The sequence below is a fragment of the Sinocyclocheilus rhinocerous genome, unplaced genomic scaffold (genome assembly GCF_001515625.1).
Source record: "Sinocyclocheilus rhinocerous isolate Xijiao unplaced genomic scaffold, SAMN03320098_v1.1 scaffold8, whole genome shotgun sequence".
In the NCBI taxonomy this organism is placed as follows: Eukaryota; Metazoa; Chordata; class Actinopteri; order Cypriniformes; family Cyprinidae; genus Sinocyclocheilus; species Sinocyclocheilus rhinocerous.
Window position 1 is genome coordinate 2012341 of NW_015666800.1, and position 18158 is coordinate 2030498.

Genomic DNA, 18158 nt, shown 5'->3' on the forward strand with positions numbered 1-18158 from the left:
CTCAGCAACCCGGATCAGCTCTAGGCATGACGAAGCAGATATCGTCCTCTTTTGGAAGGCCAAACAAAGTAGTTTCGCTTTCACAACAAAACACCCGGCAACAACAATACTACAGCGAGGATCAAAGTTATGCCTTCTTTCTTTGCGTGAACATTTGGGCGGTGTTATGCAAATCTTCCCACATCGTGACGTAGACATGTGGGGGCGTGTTAGAACGAGCCGTTTTAGGTAGGCGTGGTTGACTCTTAACTTTTATAAAGAATATCTCTTTGGATTTGAGACTTTAGTCTTTGCAACTTTACAGATCTTCTTTATGCACCAAGAGCTTGTAACACTTCAAAGAGAAAGGAAAAATTGAAATCGCATCATATGACCCCTTTAACTACTGGACTGTTGGTTTGAAACCATGATAAATCACTGTTTTAAAAATAAATAAATAACTTTGACTTAAAACCTTACAGAGGCTATGATAACTAGCCCCTTATGCATAACTTTACAACTGTTGAATGAATAACTATTTTATGCTATTTTTATTTGACCCTACTATAAAAAAACTAAAGAAAAAGGTCAGAAAATGTAACTTTGAAGATTTTCACTTCGAAATCATTGGCAATAACCAGTCATGACAAAAAGCACAAAATACCAATGTGACTATTGATAACATGACCTTCAGGTCACTGGTGAATAAAAGAGGTGAGCGGTGTCAAATAAATAAATAAATAAAAATAAAACCTTAAAAAATCAGGTCACCATGCTGGATAGATTATTTATGCTTGACATGAAAAATACAATGGATAACAAAAAGTCACAAAACAACAGACAAGTAAAAAGAAAAGAGAGAAAGAAAGAGGGTGAACAAGAACAGATCATCCATCCAAAAGAAACACACACTTGGACATACACACACAACATTGCAAAACAAAAAGCTACTATATTCATTTATCATAGTGATAGTGCACCCTAAAATAAAACAAAGTCTGTCATCATTTACTGTTGTTCCAAACCTCTATAACTTTCTTTCTTTACATTAATACAAAAGGTGAATTTTTGAAGAATATCCTTTCCACTATTTTTCATATGATCAATGTAAAGGAGAATTGGGACTATCAAGCTCTAAATTGACAAAAAGCACCATAAAAGCACTTCTTTGATACTTTTGAAGCTTGAAAGCTTCAGTCCTCATTCATTATAACTACACAGAAAAGAGCGACCCGCACATTCTTCTCAATTTATTTTTTCACATACCGGGTTGTAACACCAAGAATGAGTATATGATGACTAATTTTAATGTCCGACTGAACTATCTCTTTAAACTAAACCCAAAGCCTTTTATATACTTTTAAAAAGCAAATGAGAAACACAATGCCAGCATGGAGCCAAAACCGCAAAGAATGACAAATCTGCAACACTTGCAACTCAAGCTTGCATTTCTAAAGAGAAATTTGCCATGGGATCACAGCTTGGTAGAGTTCACATAAAAGACAGATCAGATAAAAGTTTCCTCCTTTTTTATAAACAACTCCACTCTCATCACCTTAAAACTCTGGCACGGTCACCGTAACTTTTCTGACAGATTCCCACCTAACCCCCCCACCACCACTACCACCAGCAGCCTGCAAGCTGCACTTCCTAGCAAGAAAACAAAGGAACCGGAGGAGAGAGCAGTGCTTTGAAACTGAGCAGGACGCTTAACTAACAGCTGAGCTCGATACCCCTCCCTTTGTCTTCCATCAGGGAACTGTTACACTCTGAAACTGCAATAGCTTGCGTATGTCTCCTAGTTGTTCTTTGTCTTTCTTTCTTCCAGTTTTGAAAGTCTGACACTTACCTCTCAGACAGAACATGGTCTCCTGCCTCTTCCACTGTGTGTTGGTTTGCTGGGAAGTGTGTCAAGAGTTTTGCAGCGCACTGTCCTCACACAGCTCAGCGTCCCAGCTGGAGCAGCTGCCCCCCGTCCCTCCCGAGCACAAACACTCACACAGGTTCATAGGCACTATCTCTAACTCCCTCCTTCACTTTCACCCACGTATACACACACACACACACGGTGGCAACCTGCCAGCTCATGCACCCTGTGAAAATGTTATCCAACCCCATAGTCCTGCCATTCCATAGGACTGACACTGCAGGACAAAGGACAGAGAGGTGGAGAGATTGTGTGAGAGAGAGACTGACTCAGTCAGAGAGACCCCCTCCTTCTTTCTCTCTCTCTCTCTCTCTTCATCCCCAACTGCAGCACTGCAGAGCATTGATTCTTAACTTAGATGTCAGCAGTCAGCAGTCGCTGACTTTTGACACACACAAAGTTAAATATAGCTAAATCCCCTCAACTCAATTGCTTGTTACAGAAATAAAAGGTCATTGTCCTAGGCTGTCATCGGCCGCTAATGCTTAGTTTAATTGCCAAAACACACAAAACATGCTTTGTGTGCTGCATTTTGACCATGTCATGTGCAGTTAATCTTTATCATATCAAACCTAATTCAGGTGCAACTACTAGAATGTCGCTGTAGTCAATTTAACAGTTTTCCCAATGCCAATTCTGTTTATGTTAACCGAAACACTGGTGTTGACTGTGGAGTGAGAATAAATAGAATGCTTTGACTAATGAAATCAAACTGTTAACTGTGGACTCCTTACAAGGAAATCCCTGACTATCACAAGGTAAATAAAATCATGTTGCTGGGAACTTAGTTTTAAATTCTGCTGGAGTTTTACTAAACCTGTGTGATAGACCTTATAAACATGGTTAAGTGAGACTACAAACATTTTTATTATAATTGGATGAATTTGTCAATTAATCAATCAATCATTTAAAAATAAATAAAATGTCCAGGTCATCCCAAAATCAAAAGAAGAAATGATACTTTGCATAAGAAAAATTATTTTCATGACAATTAAGCATTACTGTAATTTGTCCAAATTGTCATTACCATAATGCCACATAAAAAAAAATGTTATATAAAAAAACAATTTTTTTATATATATATATATATATATATATAGTGACATGTGGCCAAGTATGGTGACCCATACTTGGAATTAGTGCTCTGCATTTAACCCATCCAAAGTGACTTATATATATTGCTGTATTTTTATTTTACAGTAATGATAAAATTTGAAAATTGTGCAAAACAGTCAGGAAAATCTCATCAGTCAATTTTATTTATTTTAGTGTAAAATACTGGCTACATGTTCTTAAAGTTCACCCATGAACAGACAAATATAATTATTATGGTATGACTTAATTTGCTAAGATTGCACCTGTAATCTAAATTTAATCAAAACATACACTATTGTTTAAAATTTTGGGGCCAGAAAGATATTTTTAAAGAAATTAATACCTTTATTTAGAAAGGATGCATTAAACATCAAAGTGACAGTAAGGACATCTGTAATGTTACAAAAGATTTATATTTCAAATAAATGCTGTTCTTCTGACATTTCTATTCAAAGAATCCTGAATAAAATGTATTATGGTTTCCATAAAATATTAAGCAGCACAACTGTTTTCAGCATTAATAAATGTTTCTTGAGCACCAAATCAGCATATTAGATTGATTTCTGAAGGATCAAGTGACAGTGAAGTGTGGAGTAATGGCTGATAAAAATTCAGCTTTGCCATCACATGAATACATTACATTTTCAAATATATTAACATAGAGAAGTTATTTTAATGTGTATTTAATATTTCACAATATTACTGTTTTTGATTGATTAAATAAATGCAGTCTTGGAGAGCATTTCTTTCAAAAACATCTTACTGAACTTTTGAACACTAGCAAAGTAAAAATGTGAGAAAGTAACATTGCTGCATGTGCAATGACAATGCCCTACCCTATACTCTGTCAATCACCCTGACACTTTCCCTCAAAGCCCTGAGTGGAGGACCATTTCAAAATGCCCCTTCTAGCCATGATGAAACCCTCAACAAAATTTAAACCTCTAATGTTTTCAAGTATTTCACTGGCGATATTAAGGAATAACCACAAACAGCTCATTAGACAAACTGAAAGCTGAGTGTCCTCTGCTTACCTCTGTGATGGAGAGATGCATAAACCCACTCATCATAGTCCTCATCAGTATCCAGCTGCTCTCTGTGGCAGGGGAAGAAGCGTGCATGCTGCTCGGACAGAGTGGAAAGACCCAGAGCACCGAGGGTTCGAGGTACAGGGTGACTTTTGCCCTCTGCCAACTCCCCTCTGTACCTCAGAAAGCTCCTCTCTCCCCACATCTCCAACAACCAGCAGCAACAAAAGCCTGACTTGAACCAAAGAGTCAGGCACGTCTCCAAATGCCCCACATTTACTTACGAAACGCAAAACAGCAGCTTAAATCACTCTAACATGGAGGGAGGATTTATAAACACGCTTGCAAAGACCAAGGGCGGGTCCTTCTAGAATATCCATGCTTCAAAATATGATGTTGAAATTGTCCTCATACGCTGCACTACAAGCAGTGCTGGTCTTCAACATGCCTTTAAGCTCCAAAAATACATTCTTCTTTGTTTGTCTAAATGAGTTTGACTCCAAACAAGCAAAGTGCACACTCAGGAAGACTTAAAAAAACTTTGGACAGAAAGTGGGGAACTTCCTCTGCTCCCCAGCTGTGACACGTCGGTGCGTTGGCATGAGCAAGTGTGTGTGTGTGTGTGTGTGTGAGCGTGCACACTCATGTGCTCCACCAGCTCGGCTGTGACTGCTTCAGCATGATTTCTGCATGCTTTTTCTTCAGGTGGAGCTAAATAAAATCCATCTATTATGCCACTCAATGAATAAGGTGATTTAAAGTAATATTAAACTGAACAGCTCCTGGATAAACCACAAGATTCTCACACTCCTCCTGTATAATCGTCATAATTCAACACTTTAGCATGGTCCACACGCACCCTATAAATAGATAAAGCAGATTAATAGCTTTAGAGTGTCTTACAGGTGACCAGGGAAAGGCTCTTAGACCTGACATATAGGGTGTCTGTTATTTTAATGAATTTGGCATGATTATTTATCTATGATGAGTACAGACTGACAGTACAGAAACAAGTACAGCACAGAACAGGTTAATGTGGATGTATCCAATCCAAAACCACTGAAAAATCAGAGCAGACATGAAATGTTACTTGTTTAGTGACTTTGATCTGCTGCACTAATAGTAAGTATTGCTTTCCGAAAAGAAACGCTATATTTTAAATCTCACATTTCGAAGATATACATCTTTCTTAGTTCAAGACTGTCTTGGGATATAGCAAAATATTTGTGATTTATACATCAGCTAATGGTGTAAAAAACTGAGTTCCAAAAATTTTCAGAGTTCCAGACTGTGACTAAAATGGTCGCTAATGCGATAAAAATGTGACAGTTAAAAGTTGTTACGGGTGGTGGTGCTGTAAGGAGCATACGACGATGGAGAACTACAAATAACAGTCTTTGAATAAATCCACAGAAGAAACACTTGAGAAACTCAAGGGAAACCGCAGCACAACCAACATGAAAAATTCTCAATACAGGACAAAGGAACTCAGGAGAACACAGGGCTTAAATGAATAGAGACAAACGAGATAATCAACACAGGTGAACGGAATGAACTAATCAATGGAGCATGGAAAACTAGGTCAAGAAACAGAACAGGAACAGGGAAAAACAAACTAAAAGTTAATGACCGTTACAGTTCGCCCCCCTCCCGGAAGGTGCGTCCTCGTGCCTAAAGTCCAACTGAGGAGGGAGGGTGGGGGCTCTGGTGGAGGACGTGGAGCAGGAGAAAGGCAGGGACTGGGAGAAGGTGATGCCAGGACGAGGCCCCAAGGTGGATTCGAGGGAGGGAAGAGCCATGGAGAAGGCCTTGACGACACCCTGGGCACATGCGATGGAGACGGAGCCACTGCAGTTGGAGACCCAGGTGGAGCAGAGCAGATGGAGAGCCAGGGCGACAACCAAGGTCCGGAGGGCTAAGGCGGAGCTGATGGCTCAGGCGACCGAGGCAGAGACGGGGACCCGGAAGACCGCGGTGGAGCCGGAGTGAATGAGGACGAAGGCGGAGCCGGAGGGAAGGAGGAGCTTGACAGAGGCGACAGATGGTCGATGACTGACCAAGGCGGAGCCGGAGGGACGAGGGAGCCCGGTGGAGCCAGTGGAATGATGGGCCACGGTGGAGATGAGGGAGCTAGGAGCCATGGCGGAGCCGATGGGTCGGAGGACCGAGGTGGATTCCAGGACTCGGAGGCTGGAGGCGGAGAAAGGGGATCCTCACGCCTAGGCGGAGCTGGAGACTGGAAGTCCCGAGGCGGCGGATCAGAGCGCCCAGCTGGCGCTGACTGAGGGCGAACTGAGGGACTGGCAGGAACCAGTGGAGACAGAGCTGAGGAACTGGCTGGATTTAGGAGAGGAGGTGGGATAAGGCGGCTGGGAGGGAACACGAGAGTCACAGGGAGCTCAGGAAACACCGGAGGGCTGGACGGAGCCAGCGGAGATTCATGAGAAACAGAAACACTGGGAATCACCTCCCCAACCCAGTCGATCAAATCAATATCAAAGATGTCCATAAGTTCATCAATATATAGTCCAGTGGCCAGTTGCAGCTCACCCTCAGCGGCGGGAGTGTGGGCGGGGCTTCCCTCCAAGCCCTTGATCTCCACCAGCACTCCCTCTGGGACGGGCGATGTTGCCGGCTCACGCACCTGGTCAGAACGGTCTTGAGGCTCATGCTCCTGGGCGACGATCGGCTCAGTCGCGGTTTTGCACGCTGGTGGCGCTGACTGAGGGTGAGATGAGGGACTGGCAGGAACCAGCGGAGACAGGGCTGAGGAACTGGCTGGCAAAAGAGGAGGCAGGAGAGGGAGGCTGGGTGGGAGCCACAGGGAGTCACAGGGAGCTTAGGAGACACAGGAGAGCGGAACGGAACCAGCGTAGACTCAGGGGACGAAGGAACATGGGGAATTACCTCTCCTACCCAGTCAATTAAGTCCTCTTTAAAACAGTCCATTAGTTCCTCATAATATAGTCCAGTGACCAGTTGCAGCTCACCCTCAGTGGCGGGAGTGTGGGCGGGGCTTTCCTCCAAGCCCTCGATCTCCACAAGCACTCTCTCATGCACGTGTGATGTAGCCGGCTCACACACCTGGTCAGACGTCTCTTGAGGCTCAGGCTCCGGGGCGATGATCGGCTCAGTTGCAGTTTTATGGCAGGGTCAGGCGCACCAACTGCGGTGGGGCCAGGCGCTAGAGTTGTACACCGTCCGCTGGAACGTGTGCCTTCGACCGCTCGCTCAGGCTGGCGTGGTAAAATACACAGAGTGAGCGGTCAGGGTAATGAGTCAGGCACGCGAGATGGAAAAATGGAACAAAGGAACTCAGGAGAACACAGGGCTTAAATGAACAGAGACAAACGAGATAATCAACACAGGTGAACAGAATTAACTAATCAAGGGAGCATGGAAAACTAGGTCAAGAAACAAAACAGGAACAGGGAAAAACAAACTAAAATGACCGTTACAAAAGTCTAGTCAGGAAAACATTGTGTAAGCCCATATGCGGTTTCATCAGGTATCATCTCATGCCATTAGTAAATTACATTAAAACTGGTGTATATGTATTTAACATGCAAGAACCACTGCTGCACAAACCGTGATGTCTGATTCTCAAACAAATGACTCTTATGAACCAGTTCTTTTTAATGAGTCAGTGAAAAAGATTCATGAATTTTAATGAAACTGTCATGGATTTGCTCACGGGTTAGCAATCTGAATCAGACTGAGTAAGTAAATCATTCAGAGCCGTTACTGACTCTCTGTTGTATTCATAAACAGAGTGACATTTATATTGCAAAGATAAAATATTTAACAATCAGCTAGATCAAATAAATTCATCTGAATGAGTCCTTTTTCCTTGTGGCTGAAAAGTTTCTTGTGTTATACGTCCGACCATTGACCCATATCGGCGCCACCAAATAATGTTTGATAATAGTGAGAACATGTGTGCCAGTTGGCACAATCAGCTCGCCCATAGTCAAATGTGTCCCAAAAGCTTTGAAATCAAGCAGCAATCCAAATGTTCCAGACTGCTTTACATGGCATTAATGCCATGGAAGCTACACATTGACCCTAAAACGCTCTGATGGCACAAAACAGTTCCAAGGTCTTATATGCCATGTTTTTGTACACCACAATTCAGCAGTAATGCATATAATTTGACACTGGTTTTAAAATTGATTCTTTTAATTGATATGAAAATATGTTAATTTTATTTACATTGATTCAATACCACTTTTTATGTGCTCTTGGCATGCTTAGATGAATAATTAATTTCTAGTTTATGCTGCTGTCTAGTTAATGTGTAGTTTCTGCTGCTTATGGGTGTTACAGTAATGTCAGAATAATAACTTGAAACAATAATACAGCCAATTACTTTTGGCACTATTAGGATATTTTCTGTTTATGTCTGAACATTAAGGTGCACCATGTTTAGCTGCAAATTAGCAAACATATTTCAGCCACAAGAGGGTGCTATGAACCCAAACATTCCCTTCAACTCTTTGCGATATGCCTAAAAGGAAAATACTGTAGTGTAGCCAGCTACATAATTTGTTAATGTCAATCAAGCACTAACTCAAGACATCATTACGTTCTGAACAGGCAGCCGTTCCTCATATTCTGGGATGATATTCAAGCCTTTAAAACATCAGATAAGGCATGATAAATAAAGAGAGGGAAACACAAACTATCAAGCCAGAGCTGTAACAGATACCTGATACAGAAGCTTATCCGACACGCTTAGCTACCTTCCTGTTTACACAAGAGTTTCACTCCTGCACAGTGTTTTTGTGCCATTTTGCCCCACATTTCCTTGAGGGACAGACAGTGTCAGTGTCCAGCTAAAAACATAAGCATCCATGACTTTATCACTCTTAAGTATGCAATTTTATTTTAACTTTAATTAAAAAAAGTGTTTTTCAATAACATAATTTATTTTAAATAAGTACTAATTTTATTTTAGGCTATAGTTTGAGTTTATGTTTATGACAACTTTCCTTTTGGCAAGAAAGTTTCCATAAAAATGCATAAAAACAAATAAAGTTTACTTTGGTTTTATATTTCAATGCATAAAGAAGCATTGAATGAAATGTAATAAAGCTTATGGTTTTCAGTAACTACTGGAATCTTTACAAGGAACATGTGCTCAGACTGCAAAGTTGAAATGAAATGGAAATGCAATCTATTCCAGACAGACCATAACTGCAGTTTTACTTATGAGTTGGTCGACTCCACCCAAATAAACCAATGAATTCAAATCTCTCCTTCTCTGCACACACACACATTCCAAAAATTAATGAAAGGCACTTTCCCCACTAAAGCAGGACTAAACAACCCCAGGATCAGATGTTTTCAATTAGGATTAAATTGGAAAAAGGGAGCAGCAACAGTGGTGGAGTCGCATATTTCAACCATAAAGTCCAGTCATATGGCCTTGGCAAACTAATAAGCCATTAAAACCACATTAAGGGCACTTGTTGAACCGTAACCAATGACCTTAACTGACACATTTACCCCCTTGACCCGACTTTTACCTGCCATCTACCTCTGTTTTGTTTCTCTGGGTTGATTCTGTTTGTTTTTGCACAAAAATGCAATAAGGGCCTTCGATCTGAAGTTTCGCTTAGTTTTCTTCTCAAGTGACAGTCAGTGCTCTTTGTGGAAACAGACCTAAACCAGAGCAGTTTCTATTTATAAATTATTATAAATAGATAGTATAAGACCTTTCACAATTTTACTTAAAAGCTATTAAATAATGAATTATATGGACTTGCAAAACGGCTTGATAAAATTATAAACAAAGACCATCCCAATGAGTATTAAACAACATTATTTATGCACTTGAAGTCATTTTGAAGAGTTCTTTTTACTTTGCCACTCAGACAAGTGACTTTATAGAGGCCAAGCAAAACAAGACCAGATATATTTTTGATCAAGAAGACATCATATAACTTTCATGCAACAAGTCAGGCTGAATAGGCTTGATTTCAAGTTCAAGGAGACTTCACAGATTTCACACTTCACAGATTTTCTGCAGCCAGTGGTTATAAGGTTCCTTTCACTCTATAGCCAGGGAGACTTCACAAAGAGGAAACATTCACAAAACCAGGAGGAAATCCTGAAGTCTGTCACTGTCCTATCTCAGTCATCCTCCCTCTGATATCTGTGTTATTCCAGTATCACAACTGTCACCACAGACTTCACATAAGGTCACCATCTGTATCAGCAACCATCTTGACCACAGCATAGTATAATAAAGTGCAATTTTTATGTAATATTTTAAAGAAATACAGAAATAAAGTCTCAACTGTGAGATATGAAATCGCAGTAAACTTTTTTAAACACTAAGGCAGAAACATGCTATACACATATGAAATGGAGATTCTCAACCAAGTCAAAAGCCATAATGGGTTCATGCTGTAAACTACAAACTTTGAGGAGGATCCTTTCAAAAATACTTTCGACCACCCATTGTGGTGGTGCAAACACTGACTGTTAATATACAGTGAGTATACTGGCCTTCAGATTATTACAGCTCTTTGTGAGGAATGAAGCTTATCTATATAAACAAGAAAAAAAGAATGTTTATTTAAAAATTAGCAGTTTTTTTTTTGCTACTTTGAGCACATTTGATAAGACTAACATACATAGTATGTTGTGTCTATGCCTGTGTGTGTTTATGGTATATGGGAGTATGGGTTGAAAACAATAAACTCGGATAGACTGCACCGTGGCAAGGGGGAGATTCTTCGGTTCCAGACTTCCAGGTGTGAATCTGCTGGCTGACTGAGGGATTTAGGAATGTGCAGGATTTTTCCGCCAAGGAAAATCATATTTCTCTTTCAACCCGACTAAGCATCCCACACTGACCTACTTCTCCACATCCCCATGAGATCTTTTAATTAGTCTGAAGTAAAGGGCAAATTGAAGGGGAATCTGCACAAAAGACACCCACATGCTGAAGAAGAACGATTTACACATACCGTTATCTGAAAAAAAAAAAAACTAGAATTGAGTCTTAAATAGATTGATGCCTACAGTTCTGCAAAACTTCTGGAATTCCCAAAACATAGTGAGCAATTAGAGCAATTTTGTAATTAACAAAACTCTGCTGGAAAAAACATCTTAAAGGGGTCATAGGATGCGATTTCAATTTTTCCTTTCTCTTTGGAGTGTTACAAGCTCTTGGTGCATAAAGACGATCTGTAAAGTTGCAAAGACTAAAGTCTCAAATCCAAAGAGATATTCTTTATAAAAGTTAAGAGTCAACCACGCCTACCTAAAACGGCTCGTTCTGATGAGCTTTGTAAAAATCGACGCGTTTCAGAAAGGCGGGGCATAGAGGAGAAACAATAATGTACAGTATGTGGAAAATAATGTGTTTTTTGAACCTTAGACCGCATAAACACATTTCATTACACCAAATACACAAAATAATGTTCTTTTTAGCAACATCATATGACCCCTTTAAACTAGTCTAAGGTGGTTTGCTGGTCTTAGCTGACCTCACAGTCTGGTCAGGATGGTTTTAGAGGGATTGGGAAACCAGCTTGACAAACAGCTCAGCCAACTTGGCCAGACTGCGAGACCTGTTTAAACCAGCTAAGATCAGCAAACCAGCTTAGTCCGGCTTAAAGTGGCCTTTCAGCCAAGAAATAAAAGGAAAAAGCATTCCAGTGCAATTTTTTACAACTGACATTCCCAGCAAATGTTATCCTGAGCTAGTCAGGCAAAACGGCCTCAACAGAAATTTGGACTGAGACCATAAACAGAAGGCAAATGATTTGGAACAGTAGAAACTTTTGCACTGAAAATGGGACTAAAGCCCAGGATGACTATAAACTCAAAGAAAACATCAGGCCCTGACCTCTGTGAGTCACACTGGCATGAACCCGTAAGAGACCTTTACTCCAACTCTGCCATGACTAAATAAACTCAATAACAAAAGTGCTTCAATCTCAGAGACTCTCAGTGCTCTCAGTGCCAAGCTGGATGTAAGTTCAGGGCCCCTTCGTCCAAGCACAAGACACCTATTGTTGAGGCAGAGCCGGCACAGGGCAGAGCAGCTGGTTAATGACACTGGATGCACAGTAAAGCTTTAGCTTAAAAAGAAAAGGTCTGTTGGATCATTAGATTCTGACATGGTATACTCAAATACACTTTTATATCAGAGAACGTCCTATCAAAACTTCAGTCACATTATTGCACTAATCTGTAACTCTTCCATATTAATCGCCATTGCCATAGTTCTTTGTTCTAGGTCAGAAGTACCTGCCATTCTCATTCCATTACTGTAATTATATTAGACCTCCTCCTTTTGTTCCATCAAATTAGATTCTTTGAGAATATTGATGAGTTAAAATCTAATTTGACATGATCTACTCACTAGAGTCTTTCACAGCAAGCATGCTTTTAGTCCAGCTCCTGAATCCTGTTATTGAAAATCAGACTTCTCAAAATCATCATGAGAGAGGCTTCCTAATACAGCAAGAATGAAAATGTAAAACAGGGGTGCACAAACCATACCCAATCATTTCACAGGTAAGTTTCATGAAGAAAAATCTAAATTCTGCACAAGTGCAAAAACACACAACAGTTTACATATTAGAGATATTGCATATGACAAATTAGCCAAAATATGTTTATAATTATAACTAAAGTTTTTTTGTTCGTTGACAGACCAGAACAGCACTGTCTGGCTCCAAAAACCAAGATTTTCTTATATTTAAAAAGATTTATTCCTAAACAACTTTAGGGCCATAATAATGTATTTAAGAATCTGGATAAAGTTATACTTAATATGTATTATTATTATTATTATTAAAAACAATAATGTATCAAACGTCAAATAATAAACATTTTAATAATGGTCTGTAATTAGGAAAATTGAGGAAGAACATTAATTCTAAAGGCCATCATATCTTTCACAATATCTCATACAAGCACTAAAGATCTGCTGCACAAATTATTGTTTTGAAGCAGGGAGACTAAATTAGTTTTCTGTCAGTTCTTAGTACAATTTTTGGGTTGCATCAATATCTTATGTTTATTTGAATAAGCCATCCTGTCATCCCATTCATGATCAGAGGCAACACTGTATAGTGCTGTTACTTTGCATAAATATATGTGATTAAAGAAGACAGTGGCTGCATTTCCATTACCCTTCAAATTGCGCAAATTAAAATTGCGAATTGAAAATATGCCCAATGGAAACACGTCAATTTCGCAAAAACTCCCATTTAGCACAAAAAAGTTTTTACGCTTACATGAGGTGGTTTCGGAAAAGGAATATTTCGAAAAACTGCAATGGAAACTGGTTGAGCAACTAGCCCCAACTCAGGACCAGCTCAGGATCAGCTCATGACCAACTAAGGACCAGCTCAAACCAGCTGCCATGCTTCAAAACATACCTAACCAGCATGTGCTGCTTTTTTTTTTCAACAGAGTAGGCTTCATGAAATTCTCTCTCATATCACAGAAGCTTGAAACTTGTCTCAGTGTCAAGTTTACTAAAACAGTTTCATCATAAACCCAGAATTGGATTAAAACGGAGAAGTAGTAAATGGTGTGTAAATACAAAGCCCTCTGCTTCCATTTACATCTCACTAAAGTTACACACAGAACCATTTCCCAACAACAACTTCCAGAAAGGAAATACTGTAAGTCCAGAGGGTCCATAAAAATCTGTCATCCACCAAGATGGACTTTACAGAAGTTCCAGTGAGACATCTATGGTTTGGTTGTGAAAGATATGTGATACAACTGTCTAAACAACATAATGTCACAACAGTCAAGAGTGCAAAACTTTCCTATATGAGAGAAACAGAGAGTTGTATTTCAGTCAGTGACTAAATAAACTGCAAAAATACATGTAAAAGTTTTTCTCTTTGTCTTAAAAAGTACAGCATCTCTTTTATAATAATTATTATTTATCTCCATAGTAATATGGTAATGATAAAGATCAAGTAACTTCATAATCTGCATATAGTTTGCAGGAACTGTGCATTTTCCTACAATAGATATCTACAATGCACCAAATACTGGCATTTTAACTTGACTCCATTCACTAAAGACCTCAGCCTTGAACTTCAAAAGTACACATGAATTTGAAGCTTGTAAATAAAATAAAAAATATTCAAAGAAAAAAATTCCTGATACAATTATGGCCCATTAATTGGATAAATATCCAGTATTTTGGTCAGACCATTTTGAAATAAGCATTCAACCTTCTGCAGGCCAGATTTCATATCTTAGCTTGCAACAGTCAGTATTTCCTTCAATATGGACTTTAGAGGATTCTAAACTGATGCCAGATTTTTATGGATTTGAATAGATTCATTCACCAGGGTTCCAGCTTTCGACTCTTATAGGAACTCAAAGCTCTCTGCTCTTATTTAATTATTGCCCATTTGAGCAGAAAATAGAAAATGCAACAGGTCAATATCCATTCCGTTTGAAGATAATGAGTGGGAGGAAAAAGGAAAAGCAACTTGGAAAGAATATGAGCACACAAAGAATGGGAAAAAATGACATTTCTCCAATCATAATGAAGGAAATATATCACAAATAGACAAAGAAAGAGGGTGTGCATCCATCTGGCTGTGATAAAAACACGGTGTCAGTGAAAGCCTTCAAAAGGGCTGGACCAACATCTGGTTTCGACATGCTTTCACCCTGCAGACGAACTATGAGGAATGGGTTGGAGTTGCTCTCTGAGGGAAGGAGGGAGGAGTAGGAATATAACAGCTGGATTACATACAGTCACACAATGTCTCTATGGTTTATACATTTCAGACCCAACAGTAAATATTGGGTAAATATCTAGCTATTGTTAGAACAAACAAAATATGGGGAGCTGATGTGCTGAAACAGTCCTGTTTGTGCAAAATGTTTAATTCCTTTCTGGATTATAACAAACCCTATTCACCCTGGTCTGCACACAAACAGATACTGATTTATCTATTTATTGTGTGCATTTACTCTTTAATCAAAATGAAACAACTTATGCCTATGAAACAACTTTCTTTTTTGATGGACATTAAGGGAGACATGTCCCATTCAGAATAATGGTCAATCAATTTTGTTATTTACTTATTTATTTTTTCTTGATTGATAATTAAACTTTTACATTTGGTCGCCCTCAAACTTATTTTGTTGCATCCTTGCCTTTAACCATAGATTTTTCAAGATCCAACTAATTTCCAGTGCAGAAAATCAAGTTTCATCCTACTTTGTTCCTCATTATTTATCTGTTTTGACTTATGAAATATGCCACATTATGGAAGGAAAATGGGCTGCAAATATAAAGCAATGGATGCAAACCTAATTTATTTATAGTAAAAAAACAAAACAATAAAATAGCCTGATGTTATTTATAATTTCTCTGATCATTTGAATTGTATTTCCATTGTATCCAGTGTCTCCCATAGCATGCAGCAGACAAAGAATCATTCTCTTTCTTGTTCTTAGTACCTTTTAATATATCGTCCAGGGCTGGACGTCTGGAGCACACATGTATCCACTTATGCTCTGCTTCCTGCACTCCACTCACCTTACTCTGGGCTTAGTTCTGGAGGCAGGGCCAGTGAAAACAACCTTTGTTTTCTTTGGAGGTGAAAGCATTGCAGGGAATCGCTGAACAGAAAGTGCAACATATCGACCATGGAGATACACAGAAATATGCGGATGCAGAGAAAAAGGAATAAAGAGGACTCATTTCTGCCATCTTGAACAAATCCTGATTACATTCCAAAATAATTCATCATGACCAGAAACGCCACATTCAATGGTGAATACAAGCCCCAGAAGACCTCAATGAGTGGTGTGCCAACCATTATTACTGGCACAGTAGTTTGTCCCCAAAAACCTCTGTTTATTTATGTCCTAATTGGAGCTGCAGTTCACAAACAGAGAGTGAAAAGTGGCGGGTGACCACAGGTGCCATGAGAAAAGTGCAACACAGCACAAGCCTGAAAGGAATTCCACATCCAGACAAAGCCAAGCATCTAGAAAGGAATTTGGAATCAATGTTCTGGAATCATGCACTACTGTTATGGCAAGCCATTTTTAACATTTATTCCTAAAATTAACTAGCACACATTTGATCTTAATAGTACTTATTTTAATTCATTTTCATACTAGAAATTATTACACTATATTCAATTAATCACTACTTATTTGATTGCTACTAGTCAGTATCCTATAGGCTACTAACAGGTAACTATACCATTGCTATTGGTAATAAATTGCTCAGTTTTGCCACTGAATTCTATGGCTAAATTGTTTTCACTCATAAATTGCCAGTAAATTTCACAATCACAAAGAATGTAACACATTGAATTAAACATGAAATTTGGAAGTAGAAAGATTTAAAAAAAAATGTTTTTGTAAAATGTACTCCAATAATGTTTTGTTTACATCTTTTTATTTGTTTATTTATTTATTTATTTATTATGGTGTACTAGTAGGCTACTTATTTCTTAGTTACAATTATAGTTGCATATTCTGAATTAGGCCTCCTATAACTCATTAATAGTTAATCCAATTAATAGTTATCTAAAGAAACACAAATTTATTGCCGGGTTGCTTCCTAGTAATTTAAAAGTAAGTAAGTGAATAAAATAAAAGTAAGTAAAGTTAGTAAGCTTGCCACATTGTGGTTGAATCCATGAAGGTAAAGAACTCACGGCTTGTGGTCCTCTTGTGGTTGAGATGTCGCACAGTGTCCTGCAGGGAATCCAGCCTGTGCTGCAGCGCAGAAGCTTTATTGATGAGCAGCGCTGATTCAGTCTGGATCTCCGCAAACATGCTGCTGGCGAGCCGCGACAGATCGGACAGCTGGCGGAGGATGTTAATCAAAGTTTGACAATTCACAGCATCCAGGGAAGGAAATACATCACCATTAACTTCCAGTCGTTCTCTGTTTATTCTGCCCAGGCTCCGGGGCTCCACTATTCTCTTATGAAACGGCATTTTTTCACGGAAAATACTTATTTGTTTATTATACTGCAATTAGTCCACTTGTTTTTTAGAAGTGTCAAGTGTTGCTGTCCATTCAGGTGTCTTAACCTGTTCTGCAAACATCCTGACATCCCGCCTCATGATTCAAAGGATCCTGCCCTTATTCTTCTGGAAGAGCGCTTTGTTAAACTTTCTTCTGGAGGCTCGGTTATCAGGACAAACTCAAACCCCGGAATCTGGAGTAACATGAGGATCAGGAGTTTGAGCAGGACTGTAGATCTCACGCCAGCTTCAGATGCATAACGTAAGCATAACACTAGCATTACTTTAATTAATTAATATGGAATTGCTTTTTTTTCGCAGTTATTATTTTTTATGCATGAGTTTATTTTACTAATGAAATCAGGAGAGAGAAGACGAATCTCTGACATTTGTCCAAATTGATGATGCTCCAAGAGACAAGTTAGCCATTTGTGCATACTTTGTACCTTCACAGAGATAAGTTATAGACATGTCACTTTACAGAAAGAACACTTTAAGAAAAAAATATTACAGCAACTTAGGTGTTTCACTGGCAAACCTAATTGGAAAGGTTCACAATAATGTTATGCTGGTAAAGTGCGCCCTCGTGTGGCATTTGATTGAAAATGTTACCTACTTTTCTTTTCTTTCTTTTCTTTTCTTTTCGTTTCTTTTCCCTGAGCTAGAGAGAATTATAAACTTACCTTCACTTTGAGGCTAAACTAGAAAGTGACTTTTGTCTCAAAGTTCATTAAATACTTGGGTTTCCAGAAACAATTTCTGGCAAAGTAATTATTTTCATGAGACGTAAGTCTTTAAGTTGCTATCGAAGTTACTTTTTTTCTGAAGGTTTAAGGTTTTATTAAAGTAATATGTACAATGAAGATGTAATTCATGCATGTCCTTATTTTCTTTTCCATAACTTAATTTGCTCTGGCAAAAAAGAGCAGGAGGTTAGGAGTAGGCCTGTCACGATAACAACTTTTTGTTGTGCGATATATTGCCCCAGAAATAATTGCGATAAGCGATATTATTGTCATTTTAAAAAACATTTTATGCCACTGAATATATAATCATAATGTAACAGCATAATAATGCAAGAAGGCCTACACACTTCCAAATGACAACAAACTTTTAATTTTAAGAATATTTAG

At 38.9% G+C, this 18158-nt stretch overlaps 1 protein-coding gene across 4 annotated transcripts in view; it reads right to left on the reverse strand.

Annotated features, from left to right (window-relative positions):
* The window catches only part of nhsl1a (NHS-like 1a), a 46541-nt gene extending 29495 nt beyond the window's left edge, over positions 1-17046 (reverse strand). For 2 of the 4 annotated variants that reach the window (XM_016544664.1, XM_016544662.1), the window contains exon 1: positions 16710-17046. In XM_016544664.1, the coding sequence (XP_016400150.1) occupies positions 16710-16995 (286 nt within the window). In that variant the 5' untranslated portion in view covers positions 16996-17046. Of the gene's footprint in view, positions 1-1828; positions 2199-4035; positions 4548-16709 lie in introns of those variants that run through there. The other 2 variants (XM_016544666.1, XM_016544670.1) reach the window with 2 other exon arrangements.
* Between the last annotated feature and the right edge of the window lie 1112 nt (positions 17047-18158).